Source organism: Psammomys obesus, unplaced genomic scaffold (assembly GCF_907164565.1).
Source record: "Psammomys obesus unplaced genomic scaffold, mPsaObe1.curated_primary_1811, whole genome shotgun sequence".
NCBI lineage: Eukaryota > Metazoa > Chordata > Mammalia > Rodentia > Muridae > Psammomys > Psammomys obesus.
In genome coordinates this window covers 7,810,243-7,827,869 of record NW_026596034.1, presented here as the reverse complement: position 1 = coordinate 7,827,869, position 17,627 = coordinate 7,810,243, and the positions used below count along the sequence as shown (strand labels likewise).

The window sequence follows — 17,627 nt, the reverse complement described above, 5'->3', positions numbered from 1 at the left end:
CACACACACACACACACACACACACACACACACACACACACACACACTGTGTGCGCAAAGCACTACTACCACCATCCACTCCCAAGTTTTCATTTTGAGGTTGGGCCCAGGATTCCTGTTGGAAGTGACTGTAAGGGATTGCTTGCTGGAGAGATGTTGATCTAATAGCTGTTTGTTTAACTTGACTGTTACAGTGAATGACCCTTTCAAGAATTGAACAGATCAAGTTTTTATGTTGTGACACTGCTCAGAATTTGAAAGAGCAGTGCTGGCCGCCCATAGACTCTGCTCATTTTTGCAACATGAGCTCTGATTATCTGCAGGCCTCTTGCTGAAGTACCTGTGGGTTTCTTTATGGGAGATAGGGTTATTCCCCCTCATTTCTCACATGAGGAAGTCCTGGAACATTAGAGGAATGAAGTTTTTCTGTGAGAAAAAAGGCCTGAGGGTAGAGAGGAATTCTTAAGCTTTTATTTTGATTGTATCGTGTTTTAATCAAGGGTGTGTATTAACAGTATACTTGAGACCCATGGCAGCCAGTGGGCATGCTAGTGACCACAGGCACCAACAGCCCCTCCTGCAGGCGTGTCACAGAACATACCAATGCAATGGGTGCAGAGACAGTCCTCCTTCCTTCACTGCCACTGTTGGTATATACAAAACATTTTCATGAATAAAAAGTTCTTAAACACTCTTCTCATATGCAGATTTAATCATGTATATAGCCCTTTCAATGAAAATGGAGCCAGATGTGGTTCACCATTTATAGCTACACAGATGGCTCCAAGCATAGAGGAATATAGTAAATTCAAAAGGAATTCCTCATGAAACTCTAGTGGAATGCAATCCTAAATTTAGAGGGAAGATAGCAGTGGGCTAAATTCAGATTGACTTATGCTGATTTACACTAGTATTTTGTGGGTTTGGAGAAACCAGGCTGCTAAATTGTTCTTAATTTAAACACACAGCTTCTGATGTTCCTGCCAGATTAGCTGCTGGTGATCTTCTGCAGTGTGCACACTGTTGGAACACTACTGTTTCTAATTGCTGGCATCTGAGGGGACATATAGTTGTCCTGTTTCATCATGCTAAGTTTTTTCGGGTGGTACATGTTTTTAATGATAGAAGGCACACATACATACATGTACCCACATTCATGCATATGTATTTATTTGGCTAGACACAGAAATTATATACATTCTTCATGTTTAAGTGAATTTGTAAAGGAATATTCTTTAGTATTAAAAGTGTATGTGTTTTATTTGGATTTCACTTAAGTCTAAGTAATTCTACCTTTGATAAAAATTAGCTTCAGATATTGGCATATCAGTTCCATGGTTTTTGTTTTTTAAGGATCCATATGTGAAATGAAGAACACTAATAGAGGAAAACAGATGGCATCTTTAGAGTGGCTTCTAGAGTTCCATTTATTTTCAAGGTGATATTTTTAATGCAATAAAAAGATTCAAAATTTGAAACGAAAACACAGTTTTTTTTGAAAGCTGTGCCTTTTATGAAAATTATCTCTTGGAATAAAACCTCAGGACTAGTTGGGAGCAACATTAAGGGCAATTTTCAATAATATATTTCTTTTCCATTTACTTCATTATCGGTATAAAACCATATTTTATAGAGTTCTGTTTCATTTACTGAGTTTAAAGTAAGTAGAGAGGTCAAAGCTGCGGGTGATTATTCAGTCATGTCAAGCTTCACAGAGAATGGCTTTCTGCTAAAATGCAGCTCACGATAGGTTTGCCCGAAGTCTGGCTATCACCTGGGAAGCTACAGAAACATGAATTGCCAGGCCTCTCCCTTTGAACTGTCCCCCAGTGTCAGTGGAACAAGCTGCTGTAGCACCATTGTGCACCACATTCAGGACCCACTGGATAAAGAAACGTTTGTTTTCTCTCTATGTGTAGCATCTACTTATCCCAAGCCTGTGTCCTCCTCTAGTATGTTGGGCCTTGATCTTGAGCGGATTCAAACCATAACTGAAACTACTTTGGGCTACAGATGTAGCTCAGTTGGTGGAGTGTTTGCACAGAGTCCTAGGTTCTATCCCCAGCATTGTGTAAACCAGGTGTGGTGGTGCACACCTGCAGTCTCAGCCCTGGAGAGCAGAGCTGGAAGGCAAGGCCACAAGTTCATGGTCATTCTCAGCTACATACAGAGTTCAAGGCCAGCCTGTGCTGGAGACTCTGTCTAAAAAAAAAAAAAAGCTGTTGCACTTTTATTAAGGAATTGATTCTCATTTTGCCTTTATTATCTTATTAGATTACAGCCTCTTGTTTTATAAAAATCTGTGATAAAAAGTCAAATTATTTGTTCTTAGCCTATCACTTTTATTTTTAGGGTAAAACGGCCTGCGCACCACTTCTTAGTATCAGAATTACCACCTTGTGGTTCAATGTACTGTCATTTTATGGCTGTCACTTTATGTCTTTGTTATCACAGACTCACAATTTTCTCAGAATTAAATTTAGATCAGGTGGAAAATACTTTTCCCAACACTGAGTGAGTGGGCTTGTAAGTGGAAGAAGACAGTCTTGCCTATCAGTTGCTGAGGTCTGGAGTCGGGGATTCCTCTGCAGTATGTAAAGTATCTGAATTCCTAACTAGTCCACAAAAGATGCGTGTTGCCAACTTTTCTGACTTTGGAGCTCTAAATTAAGGCCAGTTCCTTTGCTCATCCCACAAACTCTTTCATGTTTCCTAACCGCAGCCTGAGCAAGGCGCCTTGGTTTCAACAGCAGCAGCCCAGCATATGTTTACTTAATTCCTAAGACATGATGACAGTGGTCTCTGTGCCACTAAAAGCTTTCTCTTTATTATTTTCGGGTGAAGCTGATTTCCCAGCTCTCCTTGCATGTCACGTGTGTTTTACAGTGCCTTCAGTGCTGCCCAGGAGGAACAGTGGAAGTTAAAGGAGCAGCAGATGAAAGTGCAGATTGCTCAGCTGGAAAGTGCCTTAAAATCTGATCTAACAGACAAAACCGAAGTCCTTGACAAATTAAAGACTGAAAGAGGTACATAGAAATAACCACCCATTTACTTATGCAGACATCTGATGCTTATTTGCTAAGGCAGTCAGTACTTCTTGTATGCCTACTGTTTGCCAATCCTCCTGCTATTGTATGGACTCGGCTTATATCAGTGCATATGTGCATATACATATATACATATGTGCGTGTGTGCTGTCTATAATATATACCTCATATATACGCCAAAACAATTGTTTCTCAGAGTAACTTTTATCCAGGTTGTCTTTCATTAGTTTAATATCCCTAAATTCTGAACTTTTCATTATTTGACAATCCACAACCATTTATTGTACTGGTGCTCAGCATTGTTCTAAGTTCTGAGGGTACGCCAAATAAGACAAAGACTTGCCCTCATTAAACAACGGATGCAATGGAAAAAAATCCAGAACAGGGACAAATGGGAGAAATAGCTTTGTGCTAGTTTCAAAGATCAAACCAGAACAAGCTAATAGTGAGCTGTCTAAACCTATCCTATTAACCAAGACACTTTGTCAAAATGTCCCAGTTAAAATAGTCATTCAGCATAATCATTTTAGGTCTTGTCTCCTAGAAATAAAATATAATTACAGATGTCTGGACTGCTGTATTACACAAAGACACATATGTATACCCAGTGCTCACAGATATACAATTGGAGTCACAGATTTTTTTTTTTTATAGAAGTGTGGAACCCGTATGTGCACCCATTAGATACACACAGGAATGTAGTAATAAGGTTGCCTCTTTGGAACATTTGTGATTCAGTTACATGAGAATTTTAGAGGTTTAATACAGTCGGGCATGGTGTCATATGCCTGTAATCATAGCACTCAGGAGACCAAGACAAGAAAATTGCAAATTCCATACCCCCTTCGGCTACAGAGAAAGACCCTGTGTCAACAACAACAAAAAAGTTTGATATAGAGACTTTTAGTAAGAAAAATATATTTTTAGTTAATACTCTTACCATAGGGTCACATTTATTAACTAAATGGAATATAATTTTTTACATTTAATATTAATAAAATCAGAGTACATCCATAAGCAATAACACCTTAAAACTGGTTAGGCAGTTTTTTACATTTCACAAGCCTAAAATAGAAACACATAGTCAATGGAGTCTTTATTCCAGTGAAGCACAGTAGTCAATATTTATCCACCAAGTGATTGAATTGACTGCTATGTTATTTTTAAGTTTTTCTAGAAGCTTGTTCATGGAATTAAGTGGTGACATGATTTCTGGCCGCGTGGGTTTCTGACTGTAATGTGCACTAGTAAGTACTTACTGGAATGCTTTGTCTGTAGTCGCTCAGTAATTCCCTCTTGCCCATTCCATTTTCCAAAAATAGATAAATTTTTCATTCTTAAAAGACAAGGGAAGTAAGAGGACAGCGAGGTGGCTCGGCAGTTGAAAGCATCCTGCCACCAAGCCTCATGACCTGCATTTGCTCCCCCAAATCCCATAAAGAGAGAGCCACCTCCTGCATCTTGTCCTCTGACCACAATATGCTCACCTCGACCCCACATGCTCCATCACCCACATAAATAAATACATAGCAATTTTCAGAGAAAGGGAAATAAAATATGCCTATATTATTCCTTTTTCTGTATTTTCTTAGATAGCAAGAATTTCAAAATTTTTGTCTTTCAGATACCTGACTTGATCTCTCAAATAAAACTCTGAAAAGGCATAGAATCTTAATTTCTCTTTAAACTATTGTTTTTTAATTGATTTGTTGAGTTCTTATTGTTAAGTATTATAATTGCTAAGATATTCTGATTCACCTAGTCCATTCTCATCTTTTTAGTTAGAAAGTAGATATATTTGTAAAGATTGTTTTTTATGTAGGGAGATGTGGCTTATGCTGCCAAAAATTATTCCATTAATGTTCATCATAAACACTGGTTCTTGTTTATAAGGATTCTTTTAGTATTGAAAATAATGTATGTGCATTATGCAAGAGTTTTAGATCTTTTTGCAGCCCTCAAATCTCTGCTGGTACTTGTGGCTCTTCTCCAAGTTGTTAGTGTATGTGTGTGTATTTGTATCTGTGTGTATATATATGTATATATATATATAAATATATAGTATATATGTGATATATAGAGTATATATAGAAAATATGTAATACATATTAACTATATATCATATATGTAATATCTATGATAAACCATATGTATACATACATATATATAGATGGATGAAGTTTTATAATATGCTCTTTTACTCACTGTTTTGTGAAGTCAGTCCTATAGTATAAATCTGAATCCATACCATTATCATTAATAATGCCTATTATAGTTTCTTAGTGTGCAGATGTTCTGAAGCTGACTCATCAATTGCTTATGATGAATATTAAATAATTTTTGGCATCATAAGCAACCTTCCTATATTAAAAAAAAATCAAACACTTTTATCTAATTACTTTCTAAGTAAAAATTGCTGGCACTATAATTTTCCAGTTATTTTCTCCGAATAGTTTAAACTTATAAGTCTAAGTATTTAGGTCTTTATTTATAAAAATGGTGAAATAAATTCTAAGAAAATAAGTTAAAATAACTTTAAGCATTTAATAATAATAAAAATAACTTTTCTAGCTTTTAATCATTAGGGGGGGAATAAAGAAAAAAATTGAACTTATCTATATAAGGAAATCTTTGACTATCCAGAAAGTTCATTTCTGTGGCACAGATTTTGAAGTGGTTTAATTTTCCTTTGAATTCTCCTCGCACATTTGCCTTTTCTTGTATCGAGTGCTCTTCACCAGCAGATGCTTCCCTGGCTTCTTGTAGTCATTCATCTAACGGGCACAGTATTTTTAGAGGGTATTCACCTCTTTATTCAAGGTACAAATTAGTTTCAGATTGTGTGACTATGTGGGGCAGGGATATGTAAATGCAGTTTGCATTTGGCTAATGCTTAAATTAGCTGCATGTGTTTAAGGGCTTTTGAGCGCTCCTTTCTATCTTTAGCTGAAATGCATAATTCCGCATAATGCATATGGCTATATTGATCACAGCTGAAGATATTAGCACAAAGGAGCTCTGAGAATTGTTTAGTTGGATTGTTCTCTGAGCTATTATTAATGGCGTGCTGGAAGAATGTAAGTTAAAGAGCGAAATGGCATCTCATTTGAATAAAATGCTGTTTAGCTTAACCTGCTTTTTGTCAAATCATAAGGTAAGGAGGTTGTTTTTCATCTCATACAGAGTGCTTTGATTTTTCATATTATAATTCAGCAAGCCTATTTTCTCTTTGAACTGTAGCAGTGTGGTATTTTTAAAGAACCAAACATATCCTAAATAAGCAGCTTGATAAAGAGAGAATATAATGTAGAATTCTACAGAAATTCTGTAGCAAGGAGGTCAGCGGTGCTCTATGATGTTTGCCCATTAAGTTACTCTCACACAAATGGCACTCTATTTTTAAAATATCAGTGAATGGCGGCAGAGCTGTCAAAACAGAAACGAATAAAAGATGGAAATACTCATAACTATTTGTACCTACTGACATATTCTCAGCTCTGCAAAATTGAAAGGATTTAAACAAAAAACAAAAAACCTGGAGCCAGGTGCAGTGGCGCATTATCTGTAATCCCAGCACTCAGGGAGGCAGTGGCAGGTAGATTTCTGAGAGTTCAAGACCAGGACAGCCACGGCTACACAGAGAAACCCTGTTTCAAAAAACTAAAAAAACAAACTAGAGCATAAGAGAGATGACAGTGCACCCGGTGTCCATGTTAGGAGGGAGCAGGGCATCCTTTGTACAGTGGTCCTCAGCTTCCCTGATGCTGGGACCCGTTAGTACAGTTACTCATGTTGTAGTGGCCCCCACCAAAAATTAGCTCATTGCTACTGCATAGCTGTAATTTTGCTACTATTATGAATCCTAGTGCAAATATCTGATAGACAGGATATCTGATAAGCAACCCCTGTGAAAGGGTTGTTTGACCTCCTACCCCCAATGGAGTCATGAAAAGTTTTACCTCATAAGAATTCATAATGATTATTAATGATAATTTTTAGTTTAGAGACAAGTGTTTGATCCATACCTTCATATTTTCCAGGTGTTTTTCACACTTGAAAATTCTTTCAGTTTAGTAGGATATAGCAATTTTTACCATAAGATAACCTTTAATTTTCTATCCATACATTAGAAGTTTTTATATACTTATTAATCTCTATATCTTTATAATCCCAAAAATGTCTAAGAACTATGATATTAAAAACATCCCAGTATAGTACATTTCTTCTTGACTGTGTAATTTAACATTCTTATTTGTGTGCAGTATTCATAGCTTGGGAGCACAAAGCCTTGAAAAAGGCAGAAACATACTTCTGTATAACCAGTCAGAATGCAAATGCGTTCATGGAAAGAATTCTTGGCAAATGTGTTACTTGCTTTTTTTAACTAAGAAAAGGAAACAAAGATGTACAACTTGAATTGAGGACTTAAACAAAAATTCTTGGGATCAAAAAGAAATTGAGAGAGGCATTTTGGGTGGCCTAGTCTAGAAGTAGTCCATGAGGAGTCAGCAAAGCTGAATAACTGCCTGCCACAGTGAAGACAGTGGGGAGTGCACCTAAGAGCACAGCACTTTTAAAGAATGTAGTGCATCTGCCCGCTAGCCATTAATGGCTTTTTTTTCCTCATGTGCCTGAGTGTTTTGCCTGTGAGTCTGTGTGTACCATGTGCATGCAATGTCAGCAGTGGCCAGAAGAGTTACAGGTGGTTATAAGGTGCCATGTGGGTGCTGGAAATTGAACCCAAATCCTCTGGAAATGCAGCCACAGCACGTAACTGCTGAGCCATCTTCCTAGTTCATGCTCCAACCCCTTTATAAATTAAGCACGTTTAATACAGAGAACAAGAAATTAGTGTATGAATTTGTTGTTTTCTTAATTTTTCCCTCACAGTCCTGCTAATAGCAGGAGCCCCGTGAACTTAGAATGCACGAGTTATCATTAATTCTGCTTCAGAATCTATCTCCTGTTGGAACAGATTTGTTAGGGGGGGTATGGTTGATTAAGTTACAGATTTGAAGTTTATAAAATAAATGATCTTGTTTTACTACAAAGACTGACTTTATGCTGAGGAAAAAGAAAATTCAAGGAAGTCAGCCAGAACACTAAAAGACAATTTTTTTTTTGCATGTCTTTCAGGACCCTTAATAAGTAAGTAAAACCATATATTTAGAAACATATATTTTCAGGCACTTTAAGTAGGCTGTTCATTTGAAGTCCCAGAGAGCACAGCTTCCTTGTGTCAATACTGTGAACTTGAGTCTTGACTTTGCAGTAGACAAGCGAGTCACATGGTGGCACTCGATGGTGCTCATTGGCTTCTCGTTCCTGCTGTGTCTGAGTTGCTGGCTGTTTCCTCTCTACTCTGAATGACACCAGACCCAGCTTGCTATGTAACCATATTTAAGTTCTTTAAACGTGTTCTTCAACATACTTCTAACTTAGCTTTCCAATGTGTTATTTTTAAGACCAAAATGAGAAACTCGTGCAAGAGACTAGAGAGCTACAGCTTCAGTGTCTGCAGCAAAAGCAGCAGCTGGATGAGCTTACAAACCGCATGAAGTTTTTCAACCAGGTGAACCATTTCCCCTCTTTACTTTGTGAGTATGTATCTTCAGCATAGAAAAAAGTGTACAACAAAGCAAGAAGTACAGATGTGTCACTTTTCTATTAGCTGACACACCTGTTTGCTAATTTTGTGTGCAGGTATTCTAAGTTGCTGAATGTCCTGCGTACTTGACTTGCTTTCCTAAAGCCTCAGGCACTGTATGTTCTACTAGATAGTCAGTGTAGTGGGACTCTGTACTCTGAACTAATCCTCACTGTGAGCTTTAACTTTCTCTACTACAGGAGAGTGATATTAATGCTGATGACCTGAGTGAAGCCCTCCTGCTTATAAAGGTAGCATTTTAACAATTAGTTGTTGACGCCATGGCTTCATGGCATCTTCCAATGTAATGATGCCCTTCATCTATTAACCTGATGTTAAGAGAGTGAATTGTGTGTGCATCTTCTAAAGCTCACTGCATCGTTGTGGTGGGGGGGGGGGAAGAAAGAGCGAATCAATGCTATATTCAGACTCAGGAAATGGTTAGAAGACATTTAGTTATAACATATGCATATTTCATCATGACATCAAAGTCATATTAAGATAGACCTCAGCACTCTTATTTAAAGCTCTTTGACTGAAAAAAAAACAAAAAACAAAAACAAAACACTTTATTTTTACCTGACCCATTATAAAACCAAGTTTGCCTTCTGAAGTAATGCATTGAACCATAACTCAAATGTACTGTTAATCTACAAGTACACTCTTTTTATATCATAATGTACATTTTGATCAGATGAAAAAAATGTCTGTGACTTCATTTATGTTATGAAATTGATAAGCTACTTTTATTTCTCTGTAATTGTTCTAAATTTCTATGTTCTAAGTGTCTGTTGTTCTAAATGCAAATGTTTGTGTTAAATCTGCTTTATTTCTAATGGAAAAATGGAAGCTCGTGAATTTAACTGAGCATTTTTTAATGTATCACATTAATTCGCATGGTCACATTCTATAAATTCTTGTTTCAATTAAAAAACTATGGTTTTACTTTAGGCTCAGAAAGAACAAAAAAATGGAGACCTTTCATTTTTAGAAAAAGTGGACAGCGAAATTAATAAAGATCTAGAACGTTCCATGAAAGAGCTTCAAGCAACTCATGCAGAAACAGTGCAAGAACTTGAAAAGACAAGAAATATGTTAATTATGCAACATAAAATCAATAAAGACTATCAGGTACTATCAGACACTGGTTGAGAAGGCATATTTTCTGTGGTATTTTACTGATGGTTGTCTTTTCAGAGAAACGTTTTGTTCTATCACCTTTTATTATCTCCTGTTACCTATTATGACATATTAATAAATTCCTGAAATTTAGCCCTATAACTAGAGAGGATAAATAGTTTTAAAACAAATGAAAATGCCTTGCCTTAGGGAAATGCTTAGTGGAGTTAAGGTCACTTCTGTTAGTGTCACCACAGTCTTCAGTGAGTCGTAGTCATCACCCTAAAGCCCTGCCACAGCCATCCATGTCAGCTTTCAATAAGAAGGAGATTTGTAAAAAAAGAAAAGAAAAAAGGAAACGACCACTGTAAGCCATGTGACAGGAGGACACTGTGGTTTAGAGTTTGTGCTAGCCATCCAATAGATGTTAAAATCATCCTAATTTTCAAAACTCCAACTAGAAGTGCTTGATTTGTACCATGGTAGCCTTAAAATTCCATTTAGAAATGTTTGAATCCTAGCATGGTAGCTTTAAAGCTCCATCTTAAAATGCTTGGCTCAAAGTCACTTTGACAGATGCAAATAGGATAATCATATGTAGTGAACCTTTCTGTCTCTTATTTTTAGATGGAAGTTGAAGCAGTGACTCAGAAGATGGAAAATTTGCAGCAAGATTATGAACTCAAAGTGGAACAATATGTTCATCTTCTTGATATCAGAGCTGCACGCATCCAAAAGCTTGAAGGTACAGTGTGCACAGTTTTATGGTGGTTGAAAATGCTGTCCAAACCCTCGCTCACAATATCTTCCTGCTCTGTTTTTTTCCCAATTTGAAGCTGGAATAAGTTACCAGAAAGACTATTTCATCTGATTCTTTTCTACTCAAAAATGTTTAGTAGGATTTTTCAAGAATTAACTGTTTTCAAATTCAGTGTTGTAGTCAAGATTTCAAAGAACTATATAAAGTGTCACAGACTCAAGTGTCACAGCACCTTTGTGATTTTTCTTCTAAGCAACATGTGCATCTTCGCCAACTCTATGTGCTTGTTCTTTTTTTTTTTTTTTTGAGTTATTTATTTATTATGTATCCAGTGTTCTGCCTGCATGTACACCTGAACGCCAGAAGAGGACACCAATTTTCATTATAGATGGTTGTGAGCCACCCTGTGGTTGCTGGGAATTGAACTCAGGACCTTTGGAAGAACAAATAGTGCTCTTAACCCCTGAGCCATCTCTCCAGCCCTCTATGTGCTTTTTTTTATTCAATTCACTTTGCTCATTCCAAGCACCAGTGTTGGTTCCTTTCTTCCTTGACATCAGATAATAAATACCCTTCTGTGTTTCAAAAGCTAACTTGGTACTTAGTGTGCTAGGAAGCTGGCTCTGATTGATTCACCCATCTTCCCTATACCTGAAATGCCCTCACAGTGAGTTTCAAACTTTAGCAAATGCGGAAATCATTTGAGAGAGCTCTATATGGCAGTATACACATGTAATCCCAGCTCTCCAGAGGATAAGGTGGGAGGAATGCAGGTCTGAAGTCAGCTTGGGCACAGTGATGAGCTCTTGGGCAGCCTGGGCTATCTAGAGACCCTATCCTAAGAATGTACCTATTCACAAAGGACACCATGCTGTCTCTAGTTGTTTGTGTACTTTGCAATTCAAATGAAGTGTTCTCACTAAGCACTTCCCCCAGCTAGAAGCCAGAGCTAACGTAGGCTTCTTTCTGTCACTTCTCCTACCTTACATCTAGAATGCTTTTCCTTACTGTTAGGGTGGTGTGTGTGTGTGTGTGTGTGTGTGTGTGTGTGTGTGTGTGTGTGTGTGAGAGAGAGAGAGAGAGAGAGAGAGAGAGAGAGGACCTCATGTCTTCTTTGTGACATCTATGCATCTTGGAGGCAGAATGGACATTATATTGCCATTGTTTCTGCCTTTGGGAACTTAACCTCAAATGCAACCATGCTGAGAGATAGAATGTTTAAGAAGCAGTTAAGTCAGTTGGTTCTGCTCTCAAGAAACGATCAGTGCCACTATTATGGAAATGGGTTCATTACTGGAGAGGAGGTTTGTTGTAAGTGAATATGGTCCCTTCTACCTTGTGGAATAGCTTAGCGAGAAAGCCCTTGCCAGATACAGAATCTTCAACTTAAATTTCTCAGCCTCTACAACTGACTAGAAAAAGTAAATCTCTTATGTGGGAGTGTAATTCAGTGATAGAATGCATGCTTTAGCCTGCACGGAACCCTGCTTCAACCTGCAACACCAAAATAAAACAAATGATCTTTGTTTCTTTACAAAATATCTGGACTCAGATATTCTGTGATAGCATTACAAATGGATTAAGACAATACTTTCCACATTTTCTTGGCACAAGTTCTTTCCAATAGAAGACAGACTTCTATTTACTGGCCTGTGTGGTATGAGTTCCTTAAGGCCAGTGCTTCGGTTTTCCCATATGTATTCCTACTGCCTAGCAGTTTGCTTATGATGCCTTAGAGGCTTGATCATGTTTATGGAGTGAGTGAATCACGGATTTAGGGGGCAGGCAAAGCATGCTAGTAAAGGCTTGCACAGACTTGAATGAAAATTCTTCACTTGGTGACCTACCTTTTAACCAAAAAAATTGGGCTAAATAAACTTTTATTGAGTACTACTTAGAAAAAAAAAAAAAAGTACACAACGCTCTTTGACTTCTGAAAAGTTCTGCATAGTCAGATAAAGACATTTAGTTAGTTCTTCATCAGAGGTAAGTTCTCAAAGTACAGTCTGAGAACCCACAAGGCTGTAGAAGTTTGCAAGGATAAAACTAGTTTTATAATAATAATAATAATAATGTGTTATTTTTCATTGTTATTCCTTACAAATTTATCATGGGGTTTTTCAGGGGCTATATGACATCCAGTATCACAACAAAGTAAACACAGCCACAGATCCATATTCCAGATGTTTTCTATTAAGTCAGGCCCTAAAGACAATTGTAAAAATATTTTTAAAAAAAATTTTTTAAAAGTTGAAAGTATTAAAATAATTTTTTTTGGAAATTACAACTTTGAAAAATTAAATACTATGATTTATGTTAACATGACGGTTTTGTTAGATATATTAAAATATTTACATTTTTTTCAGTATGATCAATAACAATAAGTATAAATTGTTATCAAAAATCTTTGGGATCCTCAATAACTTTTAAGAGTATAAAATTGCTGATGAGACAGGTGACTCAAGTACTGAAGACAGTGTGCATGAAAGGGGCTAGTACTTAGCATTGTAGAGCCAAACAAACTAGCAGAGAAGAAAACCCTAAAAGAAAGGGGATTAAAAAAAGGAGGAGAACAATGGCACAGAAGCAAAATAGAGTAATAGTTTCAAAAGGAGAGTGCTCATCAGCCTGAAACAAAGAAGAAAATAAGAGAAGCCTGGCAGTGAACTTCTTCCTGGTGCCTCTTGAAGGGGAGTTCCACAGAGACTGTAGGAACAGTTAAGGACACATTTTATTCCTTCTGGAGACTTATGTGTAACACTAGGGCAAGCTATGCATATAGAAAGATGCACAGCCTTTAAAAAAACAGCCTTATAAAATATAACTGATGTACTTTTAACTGCATACTTAAAGAATAAATTTGTTTAGTTTAGGCGTGTGTGTACAACTTGACACTACTGCCATAATTGAGATGTTGGGCATATCCATTACCTCCCCCAACATAGAAGCAGACATAGCTTATTAAAAAAGAGAGATTAACTCTGTAAGAGAAACGATAATGGATGTAGCAGAGCTAAAGGAACACATGGCATCTGTGACCTCAGCTGTGGCTTGCCTTTCTTTTCCTGTTCCTGGCTAAGGCTCTCTTACAACTGGAGGTGTAATACTTTTCATTTTCGTTCTCTTAATTGTAAACAGATAAATTACACTTGCATATATTTTGAAGTTGCAATATTGTTATTTAATGACGTGTTAAAGCAAGTCTTGAAGGTTTTTTGCTGTTGTTATGAATAAGCAACATTTACAGAGAATAACAGTGAAATTATAGGCTTTAAGATAGAGAATATTCTCTAAAAGCACCCTGACATCTGACCACTTCATAAGCTAGTTTGCATCTGCATATGTCAGCATTTTAACCTCTAAACTGTATTTTCTCTTGCAGCCCAGTTAAAAGATATTGCCTATGGCACTAAGCAGTATAAATTTAAACCAGAAATCATGCCAGATGACTCTGTTGATGAATTTGATGAAACCATCCACCTAGAACGAGGAGAAAATCTATTTGAAATCCACATCAACAAAGTCACATTTTCTTCTGAAGTCCTGCGGGCATCTGGTGATAAAGAGCCTGTCACTTTCTGTACCTATGCTTTCTATGACTTTGAGCTGCAGACAACTCCCATAGTGCGAGGCCTTCACCCTGAGTATAACTTTACTTCTCAGTATCTTGTCCATGTCAACGACTTATTTCTGCAGTACATTCAGAAGAACTCTGTCACTCTGGAGCTCCACCAAGCCTACAGCACGGATTATGAAACAATTGCAGCATGTCAACTGAGATTCCATGAGATCCTAGAAAAAAGTGGTCGAATATTTTGCACAGCAAGTTTAGTTGGTAAGTACAGTTTATGATTCTTGGATGTTTGAATCCTAGGTTGGCTTATGTGTTCACTGGCATTCTACATTTATATCTTACCTCACACGTTAAGGGTATTAACTGATCTTTGCTCACAGGCAATTGAACTATCTTCAGTGTCATGAATGATAGCACAAAATAGCTATTAATACTTATGACCACTGTAAATAGCCATTAAACATACAAAGTCAAAGGTTTAGTTTGAGATTGTTACACTTGCTTAATTAGAATGTTAATTGTACTACATTCTTCAAATGCTTCTGAAGACAACACTGGTGCTTCATTGTAGGAATAGTAGTTATTGATAAATAAGACAGACAAAGCCTATGCCTAGAGGAGAAGACAAGCACACACAATTTTATAATATATATTATATGTGTATCTATGTCTGTGTGTGTATGTATCTATATTAAGGTTATATATGTGTATGTCTGTGTATGTATATATATATACGTGTGTGTGTGTGTGTGTGTGTGTGTTTAGCAAGAGAACCTGCCCAACCTACCAACCGTAAAGCTCACAATAGCCAGCAGAGAAGCAACTAAAGTGAAAAGGCTCTGGCAGACATCAGACATTTGCCCAATATAGACTGAGCACCAGTACAAATCACAAGACAGATAAGAGTCCAGTTCATCTGAACCCTCCCAACCACATCTGTCCACATAACTGAAATTATCTTCAATTTTCAGAAACCCCAAGTCATTCTAACACTTCCTCTTGTTTGTTCTTTTTTTTTAAAAAAAAAAAAAAAACTTTCCCTTGTACTTCCCATATTTTTCTTTTAATACACTTGTAGTAATGGTATTTTTACTTTATAATATTGAGAAATTACGGTTTTACTTATTTCCCTTTATGTATTTATCTAATTTTATTTGCACATATTTTATATTATTGGGCAATCTACTTTATTTTCAATTTTTAAAATTCTTTCTTACTGTTATGTTTCTACTTCCCTTTTCTTCTACCAATACTTTTTAATTAATGTATTGTTTTTAATTTAATAATTTTATGTACACATGTATGAATGCATACATACACAATGTTTATTCACTCCCTATTACCTAACTCTCCTACTTTTGCTGACACTCTTCTTTCCTACCTATCCTCCTACTTTATTGTCTTTTTTTCCCTACTATGTGTAGTTAGGGTTGCTTGGTTGAGCATGGGTAAGACATTACTTACTGGATTGTAGACAGTTTACTAATCACTACACTACTGAAGAAAATGATACCCCTTCCCCTGGTAACCATTAACTGGCAATAGCTCCTCATGAGGGAGCTCCTCATGAACCAAATGACACACATCCACTGTGCCATCCATGATGGATGTACCAGGTACCCACAACTGTACCAGATCTTGTACCAACCAGGTACCCACAACTGCTACTATTTTTATTAGGCAGGGGAAGGATGATAAGAAAAGAAACCATACAATTACTAATTTCAGCCTCTCTGTTCATTAGCTCCTCCCTCAAGATTTGCTGGGCTGAGGCTATAGCTCAATTGGTAGAGTCCTTGTGTAGCACATACAAAACTCTAGGTTTGATTCTTAGCACATGGCATGCAGGTCTATCTATAACCCCAGTTCTTGGGAGGTAGAGGCATGAGTATCAGAAGTTCAAGGTCATAGTCAGTTTGAGGCCAACCTCAGCTAGGCACCCTGTCTCCAAAATAAAAATATTTACCAATTAGTTGAATATAGGTCAGTGAGGGAAATAAAGGAAGCTATTTTTCTGACAAGGGCAAGTAGGAGAATGGTATTGTAATTCACCAAGGAAGACCCAATTACAAAGAAGAAAATGAAAAATTCTGTTAGACAAGATGGACCTGCCTATTAAGCATCTATGTGGCAGTATCAGGTAAACAGTTGGGTAAATTGTCTAAAGGCTGGGGATGGCTATCCAGAAATAAGAATCACTTGCTTACAGTATACTTTACCCTTTGGGTTTATATAATAGATAAAGAAGAGAAGGTGACCAATGCCTAAGCATTGGGACCTCCAAAATTTGTTGGGTTCAGGAAGAAGAAGAAAGAACAGCCAAGAAAACAGTGGCCAGTGCATAGCAGGAAAACTTGAGCATGTGTTCCTCCAGAAGCCAAGTGAGGCCTCTGAAGGACAAGGGAGGCCAACTTAGTGTCTGAAGAGGGCTTTTATTTTATGATTGAGTGACTCACTGATTAGATAATGGACTCCTAACTCAGAAACCAAAAGATTTAAGTGCTTCTTTTTCCCTTCTGTCCTCAGGCACCCTGGCCTGTCACCAAAGGCTACAAGTTCATCCAAAGATACTTTATGTTTATACAAGTAAATTGCTTTTATTAATATCTTGTTTGAGGGCTTTTTGAAATAATGGCAGATATTAAATCTTTTCCAATATTGATGGCGCTGGCCCATTCATGAGAAAAAAACTGATGAAGCATAATATACTTAACACTATGGTAATATTGAGAAAAGGTCACAGAATATGATGTGTTTAGATGTGTACCAGTCCCTCTCAAAACATTTTGAAGGCAGCTGCAGTCCTTGCCCCTAAGAAACATAAGTGGTGTATGCACTGCACTCTTGCGAATAGACAGACTGAGCGCTCAGTGCAGTAAGGACCTACAGCGCTGAAACAAAAGCTTAGGCTGTTAAATCTTCCAGAAGCCATGTAGCAGAGTCTCGATAGAGAAAGAGAAGCTGCCTGAGTGGAGTGTACGGGTCAAGTACCATACAGGGGCACATTGACAGTGCTGTTATTTGGCGTCTATGACCTCTTCCATATGCTTGTGGTCCAAAGAAGTGGAAGGATGCCAAAGATCCCTTAAAAGTTAAGTCAGAATATGGAATATCATATTTATAATTTTGAGGTTGTATATTGTAAATGTCAAGCTAGATTGAGTCCAACTTGTTTAAGGAAAAGTACGACAGTATCCATAAGATCTCTGGAGTATCTGATTCACTGTTTGGATTTTTCTTTATATGCAAGATTGAAATGATTCCAGTTGAAATAGCTCAATCATAGTTTGACATGACTCTTTAATATTTAACATGCAGCGAAACTCATACTCCAGACATAACTTTTCTTCATCTCTGCCATTTGACAATCAAACATCATTTGTGCAAGTCATATTATTTTTCTCTGTATAAAACTTTATGCCTGTAATATATAATACTATTGCTGTACTTCACTTGTATATATTCTCATCTATGTGACTA

General features: G+C 37.0%; 1 protein-coding gene across 2 annotated transcripts in view; it reads left to right on the top strand.

Annotated features, from left to right (window-relative positions):
- Positions 1-17,627, top strand: part of Rpgrip1l (RPGRIP1 like) — a 100,709-nt gene that overhangs the window by 30,275 nt on the left and 52,807 nt on the right. For both annotated transcript variants that reach the window (XM_055620925.1, XM_055620924.1), the window contains exons 10-15: positions 2,887-3,026; positions 8,513-8,619; positions 8,895-8,945; positions 9,646-9,825; positions 10,441-10,558; positions 13,956-14,408. In XM_055620925.1, the coding sequence (XP_055476900.1) occupies positions 2,887-3,026; positions 8,513-8,619; positions 8,895-8,945; positions 9,646-9,825; positions 10,441-10,558; positions 13,956-14,408 (1,049 nt within the window). The remainder of the gene's footprint in view (positions 1-2,886; positions 3,027-8,512; positions 8,620-8,894; positions 8,946-9,645; positions 9,826-10,440; positions 10,559-13,955; positions 14,409-17,627) is intronic.